The sequence below is a fragment of the Loxodonta africana genome, chromosome 3 (assembly GCF_030014295.1).
Source record: "Loxodonta africana isolate mLoxAfr1 chromosome 3, mLoxAfr1.hap2, whole genome shotgun sequence".
Taxonomy (NCBI): Eukaryota; Metazoa; Chordata; class Mammalia; order Proboscidea; family Elephantidae; genus Loxodonta; species Loxodonta africana.
In genome coordinates this window covers 64,311,870-64,337,336 of record NC_087344.1, presented here as the reverse complement: position 1 = coordinate 64,337,336, position 25,467 = coordinate 64,311,870, and the positions used below count along the sequence as shown (strand labels likewise).

The following is a 25,467-nucleotide window of genomic DNA, read 5'->3' as shown; positions in this document are numbered from 1 at the left end:
ACACGGAGACCTGGCTGCTTGTTGGAGCCTAATACTCAATAACCTCTGTATCTCCCTCATCTCTTAGCCTCTCCGCTGCCTTCACATTACCCAGTCCCAGTATAGACACCTCTTTGTGGGGATGGGTTCCCAGAGTGTCCAGGGTTCCTTTTCAGAGGTCTCTGGGGCTGGAACAGTGGGCATCTTCAGCCCGGCAGGAACACCCCCTACCTGAGCTTACTCCTCAGCGATCTCGGTCTCCTGATGGACGACCACCTTGGTCACTGACATATCTGGATGCTGCTCCTTTGCTTCCTTGATGGCCTGTACAAGGACCTAAGAAAACCAGAAACAAAACCCATCAGGCAAAAAGCAGCCCGGCTGGTAAAGGAAGTCAGGGATCATACAACATCATTTCTCTGGCAAATCCAAGCCTCTTGTCTGCAATACCAGGCAGCATTTAGGCTAAGCCAAGCTGGTGGTTATCTCTCCCACCCTATCCGTACTGATAACACAGAGACAAGGAATGTTAAGGCTGCCTTTAAGGAATCTGACAGGGACTTCAGGGGTGATAGCCACACCTGTCTGGGTAGGCCTGGGAAGATTCACTCAAGGAGTGAGTGTGGAGGACAAGGCAGAAAACTGTGTTCAACATAGTGTAACCAAGAAGTTCAGGACAGGAGAGAAAAATAAAGAAGCACACTGCAAAAAGACAAGGAATGAAAGAAAGCAGAGAGGGAAGGAGAGGAGGAAACTAACGTTACTGGATGCCTGCTACATGCCAGGCACTGGTCTAAGCACTTTACTTATTATTTACTTAATCTTCACAACAACTCAGTGAATTAGGGGAGTATCGTTATTTTCATTTTACAGATGAGGAAACGAAACTGAGGTTCAGTGGCTGAATAAAGCGCTCAGTGTTACCCGGCTAGGGAGTAATGTGACTGGGCTTTAACTCAATCCGTAAGAATCGCCTTTTTGCAGCAGTGTCTTTCCTGTCTTAGGGGCTCCTGTCTTAGTGTCTGGAGTTTTGGTTATTTTGGAAAAGCTGAAGGGAGCAGAGGGAAAGTCAAAAGGGAACAATGATGCCGCTTTCCTGGGGCTTCAAGTTCTGAGTCTGGGAACGTCTCAGGGTGAAAGGGCACAACACTGTCTTTGGGGGATTGCAGCACTGGGGTTCTCAGGAGCAGACCCCGCATGTCAGAAAGGACTCCAGCTAGAGCTGATCAGCTGACCCCTTACCCTGACTCCTAAGAAGGACGAGGGAAGGAAGGAAGCGGCCTCTGGTCTCTTGGTCTCCTGAAAGCCATGTGTGGACCCGCCATCTCCATAGGCCCTTGCTCCCATCCTGCTTGCCCGACGCATCTAATCGTGCTGCAGGGCCCTGCCCAAGTCCTTTCCTTGGTCACTCTGACCTACGCCTATCTCTCTATGAAACCCTGCACCACACTGCTTCTCCTGAGCAGCCCTTAAAGTGCCTCCCTCCCGAGACAGAGCGCACTGCATCTCATCCCTTCCACGTACCCCTCAGTACCTAGGAGAGCTGAGGGACACTGGGGCACCTCTCGGGGATATCAAGTGTGCCTGTCCATTTGTCACAACAACCATGGAAGAAATCTATGATTGTCTTTATTTTATAGAAGGTGAAACTACCACTCAGAGAAATAAAATAACTTGCTCAAGGGCACACAACCAGTAAGTTGCGGAGTCAGGATTCAAGCTAGGTCTGTCTTACTCCAAACCCAAAACACCTCCCCTCCCACTGTTCTTGCTGTCTGGCACAGACTGAGTACACATCAGGGGCTCAGATCACACCAGACCAAATAGATGGGCGCAGGTTGGTAACGCAGCAGGATCCACTGTGCTGGGGCGAACAGACTGCAAGGCCTCCCATTTGTTTCTGGGACCCTGAGCCCAGTGTTCTCAGTTATAAGTCTCAGCCCTCCTACTAAGGAACCTGCCAGCACTGCACCGCAGCTTTTCTGTTTTTCAGGCACTCAGCATATCAGCATAAAGACCCTGGAATTACTCCTCCAGCAGCCCTGTCAAAGATTCCAGAGGCATTTGCATGCAGTCTCTCCCACCCCCACTCCTCTGCAGCTTTGCTGTTCTAACCTCACCCAGCAGAGAATTGGGAACATTTATCCTGACCTTATTATCTGCTAATTGCTTACAGCATCCAATTAACACCTAATTAACATAAAAACATCGAATTTTAGCACTCAGAAGGGCCCTGAAATTATCTAGATCAGCTTATCTTCTTATGAAAGGAAAACAAAAATTAGAGGTAAAGTGCTTTGCCCAAGGTCACACAGCAAGTTAGTGACAGATCTAGGCCAGAAACAAATGTCGAGTCCCCTGAGTTCCTGTCCATCATACCGTGTCCCCCCTAGTTGTCTCCTCAGCTATTACAGCCTTTTCTTCTGTTTTGGTACCACTCACTGTCTCTAGCACAGGTTTAGTACATGATATCCCCTGAATAATGACAACTCCGTTAACTGGGAGCCCACCAGATGCCATGCACAGCGTACACCCAGTATCTCACTTGATCCTCACAACAATTTTGAGAGGAAGATACTATACTTCCCATTTATTGACGAAGAAACTGAGGCCCAGAGAGGTTAAGAGCTAGAATATGGTAAGAACCAGTATTTGAACTAAAGTCTGTTTGAGCCCACATTCTTTCCATTACATTTCCTTGCTTCCTCAATTTGCAAACTGCAGGACCTAAAGCTGGCTAAGGCACTGATCCGTAGGAAGCTGCTGGGGTAGTCACTGTGAAGGTAAAAATTCAGGACTCCCTTGCATTTTTACTCAATGATTAGGTGAATGAATAAAAAAGGCCCCCATGCGACAGGCCTCTATGTATTAATTCCCTCTGTTTCCCTTCTTGATTAAGGATGAGTAATTTTTTTTTTTTTTTTTTTTAAACCGAAGGGGTTCTCTGGCAACGAAGAGGGCAGAGGTATCCTTTGCTAGCAAACTCCTGCATTCAACAGTCTTCCTGCCCAGGTACCCCTCATCCCAAGAATCTCCTCAGCATTCTTACCTGATCATGGTCAATATCAGTATCTCCTGTGATCACAATTCTCTTTTCAATCCGAGTCTCTGAAATCCCACCTTTTACAGTCTGGAACCAAAGAAAGGTGATCATATGAGATCAGCAATATAACAAGAAAGAAAGGAAAAACAGACAAACAAACAAAACAAACAGCAAGAAATTATTCTGAAAACTCCACTCCAAATTTTAATCTGCTGCTGGGTACTATGTAGGATAGCTTTCTTACCCACCTGTCCAAAATCTTGGCTGGACCTGCTAAAACGAGCATACCTCTACTCCCTTGAATTGCTAAATTCAATCTTTAATAAGCTAAATAGAAGGCCATAGTCCTTTGTTTATCTTCTATTTTCTCTTCCTCTCAAATACTGCAGAGACTTACTAAGTAAACAAAACAGACAGGTGTTTCCCTTTGTACATTTTATTTGATTCTTTCCAGAAGGAAAAAAAAACCAGAAGACAAAAATGTCATGCATCTTGAAATTGGGCTCTTTATTTTAAAGCATTTTCACATTCTTGATGTCAAAAGACTCTCAAATAATCCCCAGAGGGTGGGTAGGTATCTTGACAAATGAGGAAAACCAAGGTCTAGGCGTGTTGAATAATTGCCTTCCTGTCATCTGTGTATTGATGACAGAGCTTGATCAAGAACCTGGGTTCTCACCTACAATTTTCCTCTGGTGCTACAGCAAACATAAATTGTCTCTTATTTTCTGGGGGTAGTTCCAATTTTAGATATCTTCTCCTTCTTGCCCTATAAAATATATTCTAATAATTCCAATATTTCGGCATCCAAACTACAGTTCCCATGGCCTCGACCTTGAACATGACATAAAAATTCTTCATCAGACCCTGAGTCCTGATTTTTGGCTTGGAAAATATGGTTGCACACTGGAAAATACGGTTGCAAAACCTGCTTTTAAACTGACTTTTTAAACTTAATCTCTATAGGCAGATAGGAGACTCACTGTCCAGAGAGACAGACAGATGTGCAAAGAGAACACCACATATGACTTCATGAGACTACTGACAAGACAGGGCGACAGGTTCTGAATCCCCGAGTTTACTGCTGGGGAAAGCACCAGAGCCTTTCCGCAAAGGAAGCCGGGACACTTGGAATAATTTAGCTCAATAGGGATGAAGCTGAAAACCCTTGCTCGAGAACCAAGGTCCTTCCAGTAGAGACGCAGCTAGCTCAGCAAGCCACTGGATTCCAGAAGGATGTTCTGAACTGGTCTGTTACCTTGGTAATCTGAGTTGTGGTGGTGCCGCTCGTGGTCTCAGATGTGATGGTCTGAGCTGTCAGCAAGACTCCTGGGTCCAAGTCCCCATTGCTGTCATCAGTCTGAAGAAGGAAGCACATCTTATCACCATGCCTCTCAGGAAGCCTTATGGACAAATGTTGCAGGCTGCAGCTTTGCTACTAAGCTGCACAAATTCTAAAGCAAAAATCTGACTCCCTTACAGTGACCTATTTTTTTTTTCACTTTTTAAAATTTTTTTATTGTGCTTTAAGTGAAAGTTTACAAATCAAGTCAGTCTCTCACACAAACACTTATATACACCTTGCTACATACTCCCAATTACTCTCCCTCTTCCCTGTCTGAAGAGTTGGCTTTGGGAATGGTTCCTGTCCTGGGCCAACAGAAGGTCTGGGGGCCGTGAACACCAGGGTCCTTCTACAATGACCTATTAATTAGTAAATAAATCCCCTGGGCACAAGGCTCCTTCTAAAAAAATTGGATGAGTTCAGTTTCCTTAGCAATGGGTCAATGACAGAAGTGGACTGGAAAGAGAAGGCAGGAGTGCAGCGACATGTTTAACAAGAGGGACAATAGTTCCACATGTGTACGGCCTTTTAGAGTTTACAGATAGCTTCAAAACATTATCGTTTTTGATGTTCAAACTGGCCCTATGAAATAACTAGAAAGGACAGAGATTATCAGCATCCCAGGTAAGAAAACTCCGGCTCAGAGAAGGGAAATGATTTGCCCAGGGACTCAAAACCAGTAAGTGGCAACTGATCTCTCTACAAACTAGGCTCCTCACACATCACCCAAGGTAGGAATGGTGTAAGCTCTTGGTTACTGAGCCCCTGGGTAGGCTGTGATCACAGAGTAGAACTTTCCATAAAGAACTGGGAAAGGTCCTCGCTGGAGCTTAAGCAGCCAAGGAACCTCATGCTGTCTTCTCTGAAGATAAGGATGGAAAACTGGAACAAATGAGGTAGGAAATGTCCCTTTAGGGCAAAGTGGGAGAAAAAATGTCTCTCGATGACATTTCTGACAACAAACTGTTATTTAAAGGGATCCTCGGTATAAGGAGAGTTTTTTTTTTTTTTAATTGTGCTTTAAGTGAAGGTTTACAGTTTCTCATACAAAAAATTATACACATATTGTTATGTGATCCTAGTTGCTCTCCCCACAATGTTACAGCACACTCCTCCCTCTCTACCCTGTATTCCCCGAGTCCATTCAACCAGCTGCTGTCCCCCTCTGCCTTCTCATCTTGCCTGCAGACAGGAGCTGCCCATTTAGTCTCCTGTATCTACTTGAACCAAGAAGCATAGTCTTCACCAGTATCATTTTATATCTTATAGGCCAGTCTAATCTTTGTCTAAAGAGTTGGCTTCGGGAAATGATATTAGTTCTGGGCTAACAGACAGTCCGGGGGCGATGTCTTCTGAGGTCCCTCCAGTCTCAATCAGACCATTGAGTCTGGTCTTTTTACTAGAATTTGAGTTCTATACCCCACTTTTCTCCCACTCCATCAGGGACTCTCTGTTGTGTTCACTGTCAGGGCGGTCATTGGTGGTAGTCAGGTACCATCTAGTTCTTCTGGTCTCAGGCTGAAGGAGCCTCTGGTTTATGTGGCCCTTTCTGTCTCTTGGGCTCATATTTTCCTTATGTCTTTGGTGTTCTTCATTCATAAGGAGAGTTTTTAAAAGTATTTTAAATGCCAGACTACTTAACTAATCTATATAGGAAACAAGGGCTGGGGCTACTTCTCTAGCACTCACTATATTATAACAAAACAATATGTTATTATATTATGATCAGGCTGAGAAATGACATTAGCAAAGAGGTAGAGAGATGGTTGGCTAGTGCCAAACTCAGCCTGATGAAAACCACTGACAGCAGCCACTGGGGCTGTCAGTAGGCTCAGAGTGCTGATAACCCTGTGACCAATAAGGAGAGAAAAACGACGAGGTGGGGGGAGTTTGCCTATTGCCTATATTTCAAAAATACCTGGTATTGGTATTGTATGCTGTCTCAGAGAGGGATTTAGAGACATGCAATCATTTTCATAAAGAACCCTGAAGCAAAATAGGTTACTATCTGCCTCTGCTTCTTCATACAAATAATTTGAATTTGTATTATAAGCAGAGGCCTCTAGACTTTTTCATGAGTGCAACAACATTTCATTGAGCCAAAACTTTGAAACATTAGGGAAAGGGACAGAAGGAAGTAAAGAGAGTTAGAAAGGGGAAGAGTCTCTGGCTGGGTTTCCAAAGAAAGGGATTGTGACACTCGATTAAGCCTTTTACACATATCACCATTATACCAGTTATATTACTGGCTAGTTCACTAATACTTTCTTCAGCTCAGACCCACTTATCTACCTTAGATTCAGACTCAACTAATACTTATTGTACTTACACTATGTGCCAAGCATATAATTATTATCTCAATTATGCCTTTAGTATCTGAGGTAGGTACTATTATTATTCTCACTGTACAGGTAAGAAAACTGAGGTCCAGAGAGGTTAAATAATTTGTTGAAGTTTCTCTAGCTACTAAGTGTTCGAGCTAGGACTCAGACAGGGCAAGAAACTTCTTGTCTGAAGACTGGGGTTTGGGTCCTGGCTCGGATAGTAACTAGCTGTGGGACCTTGGGCAAGTCATTCTGACTTCTCTGAGGTTTAGTTTTCTCATTTATAAAAGAGAATACTGTAAGATGTGCCCTGCCTGCACCATAGCATTGTTGCAAATATCAGAAGAGATCATAGTTACAAAAAGTACTTTATAAATTATTATTATAAGAACATAAATTTGCATGCCAGCAGAGCTAAATCTTTTTGGAGAGCACCTCCTCTCCTCGCTCTGTATCTTTCTCTACCTCCCACCACTCCCTCTATGGGCTCCCTACTTTCTATCTCCAACAAAGACGGAAGATTGAGGAAGCTGTGACGGTTTGCTACTTACACTCTTTCCATATGGGCCTCTTTTTCTTGACTCTCCAGTGCTTCCAGAAAATGGTACTGTGGCTTTGGCAGTTGTTTATAAAGTTAAACAATTTATCCTACAGCCCAACAATTCCACTTTTAGGTGTTCAACCAAGAAAAATAAAAACACGTGTCCATAAAAAAAAAGTGTACATGAATATGCAGTTTTATTCTTTTTTTCCCAAAACTGGAATCAACACAAATGTCCACCAACAGATGAAAGGATACAAAAATTGTGATATATTCATAGAATGGAATAATACTATTAGAAAAGAATAAACTACTGACTCACATAACATGGAAGAATCTAAAAAACATTATGCTGAGAGAAAGAAGCCAGAAACAAAAGTGTATATACTGTATACTTCCATTCATATAAATTTCAGGAACTGGCAAAACTGATCTGTGGTGATGGAAATCAGAGCAGTGCCTGCCAGAGGGGTGGAGACTGACTGGGAAAGCCTGTAAGGGAAGTTTCAGAAGAGATGAAAATGTTCTGCACCCTAATTATGTTTTGGTTAGACAGGTGTATATGTCTGTCAAAACCAGTCAAAATGAATGCTTAAAATCTATGTATTTCACTCTATGTAAATTTTACCTCAAATATGCACTCACATAAACACACCCTACCCTCACCCCCCATTTCATCTCACCAAGTTCCCCAAAGTGTGAGACTTGTGCAAGAATAAAAAATGGTACCCAGACTTACTTGTCAGGAAGATAATAAAAACAGAAGCAGCAATTGTTACAGTAAACAAATAAACAAAAACAATAGGAAATAATTATCTGGTACTATGTGCCAGGTACTTTGGAAATATATTAATTACATTAATATATATATTAATTTGTATTAATTCATTTATTCCTCTTAAGAACCTTGAGGTAGAACTATTATTAGCTCTATTTTACAAATGAGGAAAATGAGGCACAGAGAGACTCATTACTTTTAGTAACTTGCCTAAAAAGTTACTAAACTTTGGAGCAGGTTCAAACCCAGAACTTTGCCTCCAGAGTCAACACTCTTCCCCACTCAACTACGCTGCTTATCATCAATAATAAAAAGCAATTCATACCTCTCTTAAGCCTGGTTAAAATTAAATAAAGATAGATGTATAGCAATGTGAATTAACAAGAGCTATCATTTTGGAACAGTTACTATGTGCCAGGCACACAGTATTTATCTCAATAACCTGCTAAAGGTATTTTTCAGAAGAAAATACTAAGGCTCAAAGAGGTGAAGTGACTTGCCCAAGGTCACAAAACTAGCAAGTCTTTCGGACTCCAAACCCTACATGCTTTATGTAGAACATCATGCTGCCACTATAATTCTCTTACATGTCAGGATGTTTTAAATGGCTGCTGCTTTTCCCTTTTTTTGTAGGGGTTACACACAAACCATTTGCGTGTATGTGTATGTGTGCACGTTTTAGGTAAAACTTATATACAGTGAGATGCTTGTGTGAGCAGTGTGTCCCTCATAACTTTTTAAAACAATTTATTTTGAACCATTAAAAATTTTTTTGATATGCATATGCAACAAAATTTAAAAACTGCGAAATGGTATACTGTAGAGGTCAATCTCCCTTCCACTCCCACAGTCCTGTAGTTCCCTTCATCAGAGGTTGCCACTGTTGTTTTTTGAGTGTCCATCCAGAGACAGCAGATTCATGCACGAGCCTGTACATACACAGGTTTTACTCTCCATTTTCCCTCCCAAACAGTTGCATATTATACATACCACTTCATACCATGCTTTTTGATTTAACAATGTCTTGGAGATTGTTCCCATCAGCAGCTTTTTAAAAGAGCTACATAGAATTAGCTTAATCAGATATACCATAATTTAATAGTTCCCTATTGAGGGGCATTTAGGTTGTTCCCATGGTACTGACAACTTAAAGGGTTTCCCTCACGTATGTAAATAATTCTAATTTCCTACTCCTTCCCTTTTCAGTTCCATTTATTGCCAAGTCCTATTTATTCATTTTTCTGTCTCTCTTGACATGGATCCTTCTTCGAAGTCATTTCCTCAGGCTACACTTAGGCTCTTTAAAAGCGTCTCCCCAAACCTACCCTAGTCCTATCCCTCCTGCCTTCAGGCACCCCTACCTTAATGTATCCAGCACACAGCCTTGGGAATCACCTTCCAAAAGCACTGCTTTAATTATGCCACTTTATCACCACTGGTCAAAACCTAAGCAACCACTCACTGTGTATCAAACCCAAATTCCACACTCTGGACCCCAGGAGGGAGAAGGGGAAACACACTCACATCGACGAATGTCTATGGATGTGCCTAGTGCTTTACAGATACCCTTTCATTTAATCCTCCTCCAATTCTTGTGTGGTTAGTAGTATTATTTCCATTTTAAAGCACAGGAAACAGAGGCTTAAAGAGATCAGTAGTCCGTCTAGAGCCATCCAGCTAGGACATAGCTGAGCTAGGATACAAATTGTGTTTGTCTAATTGCAAAGCACGTGCTTTTAATCACGAAGCAACACTGTTTCCTAAATAGGGATATCATCACCCAGTTTCTGGTGGTGTGAGGATAAAATCAAAGGACCTGCGTGGAAGCACACCACGGGCTTCACATGGCGGCTTCCTACGCATCATTCAGGTCTCAGCCAAACGTCACTTCTTCAGAGAGGACCTCCCTGCCTATTCTAGCTAAAAAGCAGCAGCCCTTCATGTAATCCCCACAGTGTCTAATTCTTTGCCCTATTTTAGTTTCTTCAAGGCACTTAGCACTGTCTGAAATTTATTTAAACATTTGCTTATATGCTTTAATGCTTGTTTCTCCTTATTAGAACAGAAGTTTCTGGAGGGTAGGAACTGTGCTTACTTTGTAACCTCTGGACAAGAATAGGAGCTAAAATAGAAATGCTCATTAAATATTGCCTGAATGAATTAACAGCTCAGTTTATAGAGGGAAAAGTTTTTCTTACTTTTTGCTTCTGTCAATTAAAAAAAAAAAAAAAAAAAACCTCACCATAAATCAGCCCTAATCCATTCAAATTAGCAACATTGAAAGTAGGAAGTGTTACAGATTGCATTGTGGCACCTCAAAATGTGTGTTGTAAATTCTAACCTCTATACTGGTGGCTCAGTGGTTAAGAGCTCTGCTGCTAACCAAAAGGTCAGCAGTTGGAATCCACCAGCTGCTTCCTGGAAACCCTATGGGGGCAGTTCTATTCTGTCCTACAGGGTCAGAATACTGTGGATACGATCCCATTTGTGACAGGGTTTTCTTTGTTATGTTAATGAGGTCATATGATTGTAGGGTGTGTTTTAAACCTGTCCGCTTTTGAGATGTGAAAAGAGCAGACTGGGCACTGAGAAGTAATGACGAACGGGAAAAGACAGATTTACTACATGGAGATCTCTAAGAAGAGGCTGAGACAAGGATTTTGCCCCAGAACAGACAGAGAGCCGTCCCCTAAGCTGCTGCCCTGAATTCTGACTTCTAGCCCCCTAAACTGTGAGAAAATCAGTTTCTCTTCATTACAGCCATCTACTTGTTGTATTTCTGTTTTAGCAGCGCTAAAAAACTAGGACAGAATTTAAACAAAAAATTTAAATACTTAAGTTGTTGGTAGGTGCCGTTGAGCGGGTTCCAACTCATAGCGACCCTATGTACAAGAGAACGAAACACTGCCTGGTCCTGCGCCATCCTCACAGTCGTTGTTATGTTTGAGCCCATTGTTGCAGCCACTGTGTCAATCCGCCTTATTGAGGGTTTCCTCTTTTTCACTGACCCTCTACCTTGCTAAGCATGATATCCCTCTTAAGTTCTTATGTGATTTTAATATTAACAAATTTATTATAATAATTTTCACTGTTATTTATGCTTTCAAGCATACTGCTCAAGCCCTTTCCACTCAGTACTGTATCTTATATAATCCTTTTTAGAATATCATGAGGTAGATACTATCATCAGGGGCAGGGGATCAAGTCTCAGAGATCTTCAATTACTTGCCCAAGGTAGTACATTGAGGAACCAGGACCTGAACTCAGATTGTTTGACCCCCAAAACCCATGTTCTTCATCATTACACTGCTGTTGTTAAGTACCATCGAGTTGGTTCCAACTCATAGTGACCCTATGTACAACAGAATGAAACACTGCCCGGTCCTGCACCATCCTTACAATTGTTGTTATGCTTGAGCCCACTGTTGCAGCCATGTGTTGGTCCATCTCATTGAGGGTCTTTCTCTTTTTCATTGACCCTGTACTTTACCAAGCATGATATCCTTCTCCAGGGACCAGTCCCTCCTGATAATATGACCAAAGTATGTGAGGTGAAGTCTCGCTATCCTTACGTCTAATGAGCATTCTGGCTGTACTTCTTCCAAGACAGATTTGTTCGTTCTTCTTGCAGTCCATGGTATATTCTTCACCAACACCATAATTCAAAGGCATCAGTTCTTCAGTCTTCCTTACTTATTGTCCGGCTTTCACATACATATGAGGCTACTGAAAACACCATGGCTTGGGTCCCAAACCAAACCAAACCCGTTGCTGTTGAGTCGATTCTGACTCATAATGGCCCTATAGGACAGAGTAGAACTGCCCCACAGGGTTTCCAAGGAGCACCTGGTGGATTTGAGCTGCCAACCTTTACGTTAACAGAGGTAGCTCTTAACCATTATGCTACCAGGGTTTCCAATCAGGCACACCTTATTCCTCAAAGTGACATCTTTGTTTTTAATGGTTTAAAGAAGTCTTTTGCAGTAGATTTGCCCAATGCAATGAGTCATTAGATTTCTTGACTGCTGTTTCCATGGGTGTTGACTGTGGATACAAGTAAAATGAAATCCTTGACAACTTCAATATTTTCTCCGTTTATCATGATATTGCGTGTTGGTCCAGTTGTGAAAATTTTTGTTTTCTTTACATTGAGGTGTAATCCATACTTAAGGCTGAGGTCTTTGATCTTCATCACTAAGTGCTTCAAGTTCTCTTCACTTTGAGCAAGCAAGGTTATTTCCTCTGCATATTGCAGGCTGTTTATGAGTCTTCCTCCAATCCTTTTTCCGTGTTCTTCTTCATATAGTCTAGTTTCTCGGATTATTTGCTCAACATACAGATTGAATAAGTATGGTGAAAGGAAACAACCCTGATGCACGCCTTCCCTAATTTTAAACCACGTTACATTCCCTTGTTCTGTTTGAACGACTGCCTCTTGGTCTAAGTACAGGCTCCTCATGAGCACAATTAAGTGTTCCAGACTTCTCATTCTTTGGAATGTTATCCATAATTTATTTTGACCCACACAGTCGAATGCCTTTGCATAGTCAATGAAACACAGGTAAGCATCTTTCTGGTATTCTCTGCTTTCAGCCATAATCCATCTAACATCAGCAATGATATCCCTTGTTCCACTTCCTCTCCTGAATCTGGCTTGAAATTCTGGCGGTTCCCTGTCGATGTGCTGCTGCAACTGCTTTTGAATTATCTTCAGAAAATTTTCCTTGTGTGTAATATTAATGATATTGTTCCATAATTTCCGCATTCTGTTGGATCACCTTTCTTTAGCATGGGTACAAATATGGGTCTCTTCCAGTCAGTTGCCTAGGTAGCTCTTTTCCAATTTTCCTGGCATAGATGAGTCAGTGCTTTTAGGGCTGTATCCCTCTGTTGAAACATCTCAATTGGTATTCCATCAATTCCTGGAGACTTGTTTTTTGCCAATGCTTCAGTGCACCTTGGACCTCTTCCTTCAGTGCCATTAGTTCTTAATCATATGCTACCTCCTGCAATGGTTGAACGTTGACCAATTCTTTTTGGTACAGTGACTGTGTATATTCCTTCCATCTTCTTTTGATGCTTCCTGTGTCTTTTAGTATTTTCCCCATAGAATCCTTCAATATTGCAACTCAAGGCTTACCAGTATACTACTAGTATAAAAAACAAAAACAAAAACTAGTATACTAGACTAATAAAACTGAATGGATATAAGCAATCAAATTCGAGTGGATTTTGCTCTTAATCAAGTATCTTGGGACATCCTTTGATCAGTAATCTCTCCTAAAAAGAAGTACCCCAGTAAAGCATGGCATATTTACAGCAAACCATTAGAAAGCCTGTGAAGAAAAACAAAGGTTATCTACTCTGTGTATTCCAGTCTGGTTCTGAAGCATCAAACCATGTCCTACCTGGGCAGCCTCATAAGTGATGGTCTTTGTCTCAGTGTGGACAATAGGGACGTCTTTGGTTGGGATTTCACTTTTCACAGCATTGGCAGAATCTGAGATGGTGACCGTCTGAGTCTTCACTAGGGGAGGCTGTGAAACAGTAAGAAACAGAGTTACTGGAGTCTTTCAGAAGTCTGGGGAAAACTAATCTTCTGACATTGATCTGATCAAAGTGTTAGCTTTAATTGAGCAAAGGACTAGCTCACTCTCCAAAGGTGTTTACTCTGCACAAGTCCTGGACACTGTTCCAAAGTAGCCCTGACAAGGCATCAAATCACGAGAGATTAAAGAACAGCATTCCTGTAATCACTTTCATATGCTTAATGGAAGTTATAAGATCAGACACTTACGAGTGGTGATATAAAACACTTCAGACTGACCTTCAGAATTTGAATATAAAACTATTTGCCAAATAACACTCACTTTCGTTTGTCCTTTTGGCTGCACTGCTATAATTAAGAAAATCAGCCACGTTTCCTCCACTAATACAAATAGTACATGAAATGGCAGTAGCACTGGAATGCATTACCCTGGAGTTCATTAACTTCTTTCAAATCAATGTCAGATATTCACTTTGGAGTTATTAAGAATAAACAGTGTTTGGAACACTGGAAAGAAAAAAAAAAAATCAGATCTACCACCACCTGGTGATTAATCTCAGAATTTCAGGAGAATAAAATAGTGGAATATCAAAGGCCGCCTTCCCTGTCAGCTCACCTTCCCCAAGACTATAAATCACTCTAAAACTACCATTTGATTGTGATAAGATGAAGTGGCCATCACCTTAGCATAGGAGATTAGTGCCTGTGATCATGGAAGCCCCTGTGAATGGGGTCAGCGGGAGTGGTGGGGTTGCACCATGTGGCTGCAATACATTACTATTTGAGGGTGGAATTCTCATAAAAAGATCAGTTGCCTCTTTTAATTAAGAGTATCTGAATTTTTGAGCATGGTCTCAGAACACTGAAGGTTCCTCACCATAGAAGTCTCAGAAATTTACCTCTTTAAATAGCTCAGAACACTGAAGGTTCCTCACCATAGAAGTCTCAGAAATTTACCTCCTTAAATAGCCCATACTGGGGTAGAAAAACCCTAATGATATCAGCCTCATAAAGACAAATTGCTGAAGTTTACTCCCAAGAGTTTTGTAAGTCAGTAGGGGAGAAGGCATTTCTAGTATGGAGTTAATTCCTCTGGATAAATTTCTTTGTAGAAATTAATAGCATCAATTTTATTCTGTGATTTTGAAAAAAAGCAGAGAGTCTACCCTCACCACCACTGCCACCTCCTCCACAGAACAGATTCTGGCCCTCTCCCAAAGAGAGTCATTAGACCTGTGTCACTGAGTCAGTTACTACCTGGAAACTTCGAATGAGGGTGGGGAACTGGTTACCCACATGAGAGTCAAGAAATGATCCATTTTGCTTTCCAAGCGGCTCTCCTGGTGTAACATGTTCTTCACCACTCTCTGCCTTTTTTTCACCAAGTTGCAGCTGATAGGAAGCTGATGTTACTGAGAACTTGCCCATGGGGCCCTGTAAGGCACTGGCCTGTTTCTCCACTCCTATACATTCCCCATTTGGGTCTCTTGGCATCTCCCGAATGTCAAGATGGCCAGATGCCCCCTGCACCTTCTCTTCTGTCTCCTTGCTGCTTATGGAGAGGGAGCCAAAGTCAAAACTTTGTGAAGACTCCGGTGGGGTGGTCATTTGGCTCTCGCTAGGAACTACTGAATGCTTGGGGCCCTTCTGTTCAGAGTCAGGGTTAGTATTTGGCCCCTTTGTCACAGCAGCCACCTCCTCTGTGCGAATGTCATTTATACTCTACAAATGAATGGACACATACAAAAGCAAGAAGAAAAGATTAGCAGTAAGTGGGGAATATAGTGAACTCCAAGAAACAATGATTTTTTAAGAAGCATCAAGAATACTAAACTAATATAAACCAAGAATCTTAGCTCCTGAGATTGTCAAAAGGAAGACTACTGTTCATTACACATGTCAGCAGCTTAAACAATGCCAATGTCATTTTGGTCATATTTCTATAGCACCATTAATCTAAGAAATCACGTCAGTGTGCCTCATACAGCACATAGCACTTCATATTCCTATGGTCTTCCCTGTAGAACATATTTTCTTTATGTTTAAGTGAGCTACTTTGCCATTCATTACTCATTACTATGCACATGACATAAAGTAATTTATGAGGAAATCAAAACATATTCTTGAGGAGAACAATCAGCTTGAAGGATGTTCACATCTCCAAGTCCATAGTGCCAAGTTTTAACTTCTCTAATGGAGAAGCTAAAATCTAGACTTGGTTGGCAGGGATATAGACATCGAACACATTCAGCACAGACTTACCCTAATCATGGTAATGGCCTCAAACATGGTATAAAAATACTGACATGTTTCTCTGCAAACAGAATACAAGTGACCCAGCAATAGAGATGCATTTCTTCACAGATGAATGACATAACACTTCCAACCTCTAAGAGAAATACATCCTGGAAACACAGAGCTCCCTCCTAGGCTAAATCCCTCACACCGCGGGAACAAATATTGTAAAATAAGTACTTCAAACAGAACTTGGATGAGAAGATACCATCATAGTAGATGACCCATTCCTAAAGTTTAAAGAAAAGTGCTCTAGCTGGAAGAAGAGAAGAAATTCACACAAGTAGGAAAAGATATGAAAAATGAACATTCTAACAGAAGCCAAATGTCATGGCAAGTAGCATCCGTGTGTACTCACCAGAAAGCTATAAAACAAGGTCTGAAATTTGGTAAGATCATTTTAGCATATTATATACCACATAGGAACTTAATAACAGAAAGGAACTTTTAAGAAGGTGTGCGTGGGGTAAATGAAATATGCTTGGAAAAGCATACACATTTTAGTGCTCAAATCACATATAAGTATTATATTAAAAAATCACTGTTGCTCATTAACTTGTAAGCCAGCCTCCACTGCGATAAATGTACACTAGCACTCTGTTAAGGAAAGAAAGATGCACTGCCCTCAAGAGCTTCAGTCCAACTTTATTCCTAAACCATCCTGAAATATGCAACTCAACAGCATCTCAAAGTAGTACAAGGTGAACTCAGATGAGGCAGGTCTTTCACTGGCTGATTATGAATATTCCTTAAGACATGAAAGATGAGAGATGATAATGTCTCTGCAGATGTGTCAGAGATACATAAAATATTCTTGCCAAGTGTATATGGAGTTCCTTATGTTTAAAACGAGAATAATATTTGGCTCATAGGATTATGAGGACCAAATACAATAATCTATATGAAAACACTTTGTTAATTTTAAAACACCATACGACCAACATTGACTGGTCACCTATTATGTGATAGGCCCTGGGGACACTACAATAAATTTATTGTTATATTATTAATATGCCGCACTACTTTCTAGGGTGCTTATTTCACTATTTCTTTTGAGTCACACAAGCTGCTATAGAGCTGTCAAAAAAACGATCAGCTGGTAATAAGTTAATAGGCTTTCTCAAACTGCTATGTCCTAGCCCTAGTATTGTGAAACCCATTCACATGGTGAGGAACGTCATGGCTTCTCCAAACAATGTTTTCACAACTGAGAAGGCTAATTAATAATCAGGAATATATTTAAGATAATAACATAAGTGCCAATTTTGCACCAGTCTGCTCAAGAAATAAGTGGTAGTCTGTCATCAGGAAGCCATTTGTGAATTAAATATTGATTAGGTCAGAACCACCTGGCTAATAGTCCGAAGTTCCTACTGCTGAGTAAAATTGTAGCAACCATTTTTTTCAAAGCATGTATACAGGAAACCAAGGATAAAAGCTGTAGTCACAATAATATCAATTCAACAAATATTTACTGAGCACCTAATATGTGCTGGATCCCTTGTGGTGCAGTAGTTAAGAATTTGGTTGCTAACCAAAAGGTTGGCAGTTAGAATTTATCAGCTGCTCCTTGGAAACCCTATGGAGCAGGTCTACTCTCTCCTATAGGGTTGCTATGAGTTGGAATTGACTCGATGGCAACAGTTTTTTTTTTTTTTTTTTTTTTTTTGGCAATATGTGTTACTCATTGAAAATAAAAGAAAAACTGGTAACAGTTGGGTTACCATTTATAGCACTCTCACATGTGGTCAAATCAACCTCTTCAGCTATCTTTATTGTCCAAGGGATCTTACTGGACTTCCCGCCAGGCATGTGGAATGCAATATATGCCAAACTACACTAATTTCTGCTGCTGCCTAAGCCCCCATCCCAACTTCCTCCATCAAACCAAATCAAACCCATTGCCGTCAAGTCGATTCTGATTCATAGAGACCTTACAGGACAGAATAGAACTGCCCCATAGGGTTTTCAAGGAGTGGCTGGTAGATTCGAACTTCCAACCTTTTGGTTAGCAACCTGAGTTCTTAACCACTGCACCATCAGGGCTCCTTCCTCCATATCTCTAATATATTGCTAAATGGCACCATAATCCATTCAGTCTTTCATGCCAGAATCCTGAGCATCATCTTCAATGCCTTCCTTATATTCATCCCCAGACTCCCACAGATTATATCAGTCATTTCTAGTCTACTTTAATATCTCATTACCAATCTGCTTTTCTCCATTCCCACCTTTACTACCTTCTTTCAAACTCTGATAATGCCTCACCCAGATTACTACTAATATCCTAAACAGTTTTTCTTCTTTCCTTCTTTCTCATCTCAAAATCTTCCTTCAATGTATCCTCTATTCTCTTGCCAAAGTGTTTATTGCTAAAATGCAATGTTGGAAATTAAATTTTCCAGCTTAAAACCCTTCAATGGCTCCTTACTGTCTCTTGGTTAAAGTACAGACCCTCAGGTAAGACACAGAAAACACTTCAAACTCTGACCCCTACTTCTTTTTCCAGCTTCATCCTGCTACTCCTCCACACACATCCTTCCCTCCATTAATTCAAACTACATGCAGTTCCTAGAATACAGGATGCATTCTTTTGCCTCTGTACCTTTGTAAATATCATTCCTTCTGCCTCGAAGCTCCTGTGTTTTCCAGAATCAGCTCAAGTATCAGTTCTTATGGGAGTTTCTCCTGGCTGCCGAAGGTATTGTTAGGTACCACTCCTCTTTTGTTCCCATTGCACCCTGTCATTATTGGTTTATTTATCTGTCTTTCCATTAGACTATGAGCTCCTTGGGGAGATGAACTTACTGTTACTTAGCTCTGTATCTCTCTTATATTCAGTTTCTGGCACACAATAGATGCTCAGTGAAAACCTGTTGATGTTTTTAAAATTTAGGTGACTTGAAAACTTCTGTTTTGTCTTCTGCTACTTAGTAACGGAAAATATTTAGAATGAACATTAACAGTGGCTCACTTGATCAGACCCATTGTCTACTCCAGCATTTTATCTCTTACATCAGTAAAATGAGGGGAAAACTAACTTCTATTGAATGTTCACCATGTACCAGGTACTATGTTAGTCAGTTTAACATGTTTTCTCTTTTAATTTTTCACAACCTCACTATGAGATAGTCATTAGCCCTATTTTGCAGATGAATAATCAGAGATTAAGGAACTTAGTGCTATTAACTGATGGAGCTAGGGTTTAAACCTAGGTCAGTTTCTGGTTTCTAATGCCCATTTTCTTTCCAGAGTACCAGAAGGTATTACAAAAGCAGGACCAAAGGACATGTCCTATTATGTTCAAAAAAATATACCCTAAATCTGACCCTATTTTTGAGAAGTACAAAGACCGTCCAAAGTCCTCTTAGGAGAATCTGTTCTTAGTGGCCAACACTAACTATAACATGTGAGGAGAAGGCTGGAAATCCAGAAGAAAAAACTGTGGCAGGAAGAAGATATTAAGTCTCTGTGACACAAGAGACCAGATTTTGGCATCTAGTATCAGTGAATACTTTTAACTGACAGCATTGTGCCTTTGGCTGTGACCATGAGCAAGGACCACTGGATTATATAAGACCCTACACAACTGCCAACTGCATATACCAAATTAGTTTGGAAACTGTAAAGGGATCTTCTCAGGCATATGAATAAAGACATGGCTGCATGTGAACCACCCACAGCGGCGAGTAGGCAAAATGGAGACTTAATGTTTCAAAAGGTGTTAATTCAGATGTTGCTTGCCTGGGCTGATGGAGGACCCATAAGGAGAAAAATGCTACATTAGAAAAACCGGCTGCCTACAAAACGCTGCAATGACATCTAGTTGGTTTTAAGAATATGAGAAGGCAGAATGCTAGACAAATATTTAATTGAACAGAAACACTATTTGATTGAAGACTCAATTTCATTTAGGCTCCTGCTAAGTATGATAATTCGGTATTTTCTTTGTTTGAGGGAAGAAAACAAAGATTTTTTTTCTTAAAAAAAAAAAAGAATTTCATAAAAACTATTCAAAGGGATTATGTCTCAGGATCATCAAACCCTGTGTATGTTCGATGGCTTATGGATTCCAGATATCATTAAGAGCAGGATGTGGGTGTTTTACAGGTATTTTGCTGTCACTCCATTAGTCTTTTTCTTTTTTTCAGGTTATTTTTGAAGTAAAGGATTTATGTATTTGAAGAGGCTGTCAAAAGAACCAGAGTTATGCTTTATAAGATTATCTTATTCTATAAGCATCATAGTAAAAATATACCCTGAAAATCTTTCTAAAATTTTGCTACACAAGCAAGAGCCATAGGACTTTTTTCTGGAGGGCCTATGTAGTAATTTTCCCCACACACGTTTGGTTACTTGTTCCCTACTTAGTGAAGTCCAATTTTACCTTTGGGTGGCAATAAAAAAACAATTTCTTTCTCTGTTAAAAGGAAGAAAAAAACCTTGTCACTATCTCACTTTATCTTCTGTATATTAAAATCCTGGGCAGGCATGTAAGAACTGAGTAAAGAACTGCAGCATCACTGCCAAGCCTGCCAAGTGATTTCAGGGAAGCACTTTCACCTCAGGACCATAGTTGGATGTTGGGATGGAGGAAGAAGGCAAAAATGCTAACTTCAGACTAAACTCTCCTCTCAATAATATGCTGTTTTATTTCTTTACCACTTAAAAATCATATTTTCCTATGTGTCTATAATTATATACATACATGAAAAAGACTGTAAGGCTATGTACTAAATATTAATAATGATCTGTTTTTTCCTTGTATTTTTCTATTTTTTCCTAACCTCTCTCAAATGAATATATATATGCACATATACATATTATTTTTTAAATCAGAAAAATATTATTAAATTTATTTTCCTATGCAAGCTTTTATATCTGGCTTCAGTAATGAAATAATCTTTAAAACCTGAAGATTCCAGTAAACAATGTATCAAGGAAGTGATGACAAATCCTCCAAGCCTTTAAAAACGGTTAAAAATAAACCTTAATAGGTTCCTATAAAGAAAAAGCAGTTAAATGGAAACAATTATAACAAATGTTAGTAATTGGTAAATAGTAAAAAAGTTCTCTTTTACGAGAATATAATATAAAACTTTGTTATTGAGTGAGTTGGTTTTGAAAGTCAAAGTCAATGATAATGGACTTAATTTATCTGGGCAGAAAAGAAAACAACTCAAATTTAAGCTGTAGCTTCATAATGTTTTGTTTAACGTTTTCTAACTTAGAGATGCCAAAGACATTCTCCGGAATACGAGTAAAGACCTGGCTGTATCTGTGATCTAATTCCTCAGTAAACGTTGCTATTTGGGACCCGCCTCAGAAACAGTGAAGACCCAAGGGGAATTACCACTCTCTTGCCAAAGTCAGGATAGCAATTGGGAACGTAAAATATTAAAGATCAAAGTAACCCAAAACTTGATTTAAATTTAAACAATAACTCTAGGTTAGAGACATGTGCTATAGATCAACACCATTATACTTTACATTCAGCATGACTTTATATTTTTTTAAATATTACTTTTTGCAAAGAAACATGAACCAAAGCAATGAAGATACCTAGTCCCTACATAGAAGTAAGCGTTTCTTTAGCACCTGAAGTGGGCCAAGCATGTGGCTTTAACTCAGGCTGGTATTCCCTTCACCTGTTGTTAGCAAGTTCTCAACCAGGCCCACATTATATTTTAGAAAGCATCACCAGCCAGAACTTTGAGGAAAGAAATTGTGATAGAAGATAAGAATTAAAATATGTATACTATTAACCCAGAAACCCAGTGCCGTCGAGTCGATTCCGACTCATAGCGACCCAACTATTAAATAAATATTTCTGAACCAAGATGCTCAGGAAGAACACTGGATAGGCCATTTTTAATGGCTAGTTTTAAGATAAACATTGTTTATTAGAAAAGAAAATAGGGGAAACATTTCTGATTAGTTACAATCCTTTTAAAGCTTGATAGATTTATTACTGTTTCTAGGGCCCAAAGCATATCTTTCTATGTTGTATTGCCCATACATTTTTGCTTCCTGAAAGTATTAAATTCTCCTCAAAAGGAGATTATAAGACTCAGCATACTACCTCTCTAGTCATTTTATGTAATGGAACACCACAGTCCAACATGCTCTTCATTCTGTTTTGTCATTCTGTCAAGTAAAATGAGATTCAGGACTGGCCTTGTAAGTACTGCTTAATGGTATAATCAACTCCGAAATGTCATTATCAACTTTACAATGACTCTATGGCCTGGTGAAGTGCAAACACCTAAGGAAAACTAATACATTAAATTTTATCAGTGTTTCTATACCTCAAAAAAAAAAAAGGATTCATCAGATTTTTAAATAAGGTTTATATAGATCTTCAAAAATAAATTTTGATAAGGAAAAGGGAGAGAGCAGGGGGTGGCAGTGGGATGGGGGTTGCACAGACACACAAACACCCACAGAGCACATTACCCTTGCTTTGCAAACCCAGTAAGAAATGCTTTGCACTGCAATTGCCCACAGAACCAGCAGGAATCGAGGTTATCTTGCTAAGCACAGAAGGAAGATGCCCAGCAGAAGAGTCCAGCTTCTGGTTCTTAACTAAAGTAAACAATAAATATTACAGATAATGAACAATAAATATTATCAACAAGGTGTTTAAATAATACCCCCAAATTGTCCACAACATGCAAACTAAAAAAAGTAGAATCCAGTCCTGATCAGATCAGTTAATTGCGAGTGCTTTGCTTCTACATTCTTCTCTTTAATAAAACATGACCAGTTTATGTCTCAGCAAAGAATGGCTGTAAATGCCTGGGAAAAAGGCTCTAAAAAGTGAAACACGTGTCTTTATACATAAATAGTTCTCATCTTTTTTCCTATTTTGAAAAATTATTAATATCAGTATTTGCCTTGGTTGGATAAAAATCATAAGGAACATTAAACTTTATAATTTTTAAGGAATTTTAAGTCAAAACAAATGCTTTTAAATGGGCACTTGCAATAAAAGATAAATCAGATGTGGTAATGGCTTCTTTTGTAAACAGCTCATAAAGATGACAAGTCAAGCAGCAGTAGCCCATTCTTCAGCCAAAAAAGGAAACAAAAGAAGAAAGAAGAACAAAAATTACGAAAAAGTAAAACATTTCCTTAGCACCCCCCACCCCAAAAGCCTCATAAATAATAGCTTCGGTACACTTTTGGTGGAAAACTCAGGCCAACTGGCAGTTTGGAAAGGAACATCATAATAAACACTCAAGACGGGGATAAACTAACAACAGAGTAACCATGTTGCTAGCAAAAGACTTAAATTTTCAGTCTTTCTAGTGTGCCATTATCTGTCATGTAATCCACATCTCTTCATTCTAATTTTTCTCTCTTGGGTAGGAACCTCCCCCCCCTCATTTTTTTAAGTTTGGCATGCTATTGGTCTTTAGCTAGAAATATGTCTTCATAGCATTTACTAGCTTCCCCACAAAACTCAGTTATTTTCATGGCCCACTGGTACTCTCTGGTATGTAAAGATTATATCTGTATATCTGGAAAGAGGAGCTTATTCAGGAAGACATTGGCTTTTACTAAACTAGAATTGATAAAATTGTCTATTACAGGGAAATCACTCCACAATGTAGCATTTCTGTGGCTTTTACAAATGCCAGCAAATGAAATTTGCTAATGACAATTATCCTTTCAAACATAGTTTTTATAATTTCCCAAATACTGGTAGTGCTGTTCTTAGATTATCCCCAGAATAGGTGAATATAAAAGAAAACAGCTACAAATCCATGCCTGATGCAAAATTTTGACTATTAAATAATAATAGAAAATTTTGCCTTTACACTGCACTCACCAGCAAGAGCTCCACAGATCAAATCAGTATTCTCAAACCTGAATTGAGACCTGAGTGCTTGAGCAAATATTAACGTTACACTAAACATGGCTAGGAAACAAGAAGCCCTTAGTGGCCAATTTCATTTCATAAAACTATGAAGGATCGTGTTTGGGGTAGATGAAGATGGAGAGAAAGAGGCTGTAACCAGTATAAAAACACTACTTGGTATCATCAGATTTAGTATAGAGCAAAATCAAATTCCTTTGACCAAAAAAAAAAAAAAAAAACCAAACCCATTGCTGTCAAGTTGATTCCGACTCATAGCGACCCTATAGGACAGAATAGAACTGCCCCATACGGTTTCCAAGGAGCGCCTGGTGGATTCGAACTGCCGACCTTTGGTTAGCAGCCGCAGCTCTTAACTACTACACCACCAGGGTTTCCATTGATTTCACAGGATTTCTCAAACATCCAAATTTTAAAAAATGATTAAAACCATAATAAGTGCTTAAGAAAAGCATAGCCCAATTTGGTGGCTAGAAAACAGCATCTTGATTCCACAGAACAAAACCTAAGAGAAAACTATCATTAGATGCTAACTAGCTGTGTCTTCTCTTCTGAAAAATTCTGTAATAATGAAAATGGCTTTCCATGTTAACATTTTCAACAACCTCCTTTAAAAGGATAGTAGCTTTGGAGAAACACTACAAAATTTTTACATTACTCAGACACGGCCACGAGGTACACACTCTGTGCTAGTAAGTAGACCACTTCAAAATCTGGAGTGTTCTTTTTAAATGATCATCTGGATAATATAATAAAATCTACAGCTGTAAGTGTAGATAAGGTTTACCCAAGGTGAACTAAGAGATAAACTGACACACCTTCAGTTAATTCCACACTACAGGAGCAAGCTCTCATCACACCCACACACCACACCCACTCTGTTCTTCACTCTGCAGTATGATCAGAGTGGCAGTGCTAGATGGTTAATAACCACTCATCTGTAGAGTGCTTTTTAAGAAAAAAAGAAACAAAAGAAAAATTTAGCATATTAAAAATGTTTCTAACAGATGTGACAATTACATGTATTATAGTGACTGATTAAGTGTTGGTGAGAAAAAGTTATTTTTAAAACTTTGTACAAATAAATGAATTCCAGGATGATTTAAAACATTAATATTCTGACAACTGAACACAGGATGATAGGTTAGCTTTGTCTTAGGGCTGAGCAAAAGACAATTACTAGGGCACAGAGAAGACAGCGAAAATACAGAAAAACGAGAGAACTTTTCTAGTAACACTTGCTGACAGCCCGCTCTTGCTGACCAGCTGAAGCAGAGGACACTTTTCCCTCCCCGCCTTTTTTGGTAGTGGGTGTGCCTGTGTATAGCATTCCTCACTGCAGTCAATTCCGACATATAGCAGCCCTACTGTAGGGTTTCTAAGGCTGTAAATCTTTACCGACTGTTGCATCTTTCTCCTGGAAGCGGCTGGGGGGTTTGAACCACCGACCTTTAGGTTTGCAGCTGGGCACTTAACCACTGTGTCACCAGGGCTCTTCTTGTACAGTATTAAATCCATTGCTGTGGAGTTGATTCTGACTCATAGCGACCCTACAGAAGAGAGTAGGACTGCCCCATAGGGTTTGCAAGGCTGTAAATCTTTATGGAAGGAGACTGCCACATCTTTCTCCCGTAGAGCGGCTGGTGGGTTTGAACCGCTGACCTTTTGGTTAGCAGCTGAGTGCTTTTAACCGCTGCTCTACCAGGGCTCCTGTACAGCATTACTGACTCCT

At 39.9% G+C, this 25,467-nt stretch overlaps 1 protein-coding gene across 6 annotated transcripts in view; it reads right to left on the bottom strand.

The window, feature by feature from the left end:
- Window positions 1–25,467, bottom strand: part of EPB41 (erythrocyte membrane protein band 4.1) — a 223,027-nt gene that overhangs the window by 934 nt on the left and 196,626 nt on the right. For 5 of the 6 annotated variants that reach the window (XM_064281587.1, XM_010595142.3, XM_064281586.1 and 2 more), the window contains 4 exons: window positions 13,419–13,547; window positions 4,281–4,382; window positions 3,029–3,109; window positions 211–315 (listed from right to left, as the gene is read on the bottom strand). In XM_064281587.1, the coding sequence (XP_064137657.1) occupies window positions 217–315; window positions 3,029–3,109; window positions 4,281–4,382; window positions 13,419–13,547 (411 nt within the window). In that variant the 3' untranslated portion in view covers window positions 211–216. Of the gene's footprint in view, window positions 1–210; window positions 316–3,028; window positions 3,110–4,280; window positions 4,383–13,418; window positions 13,548–14,815; window positions 15,281–25,467 lie in introns of all 6 variants that reach the window. The other variant, XM_064281589.1, reaches the window with a different exon arrangement.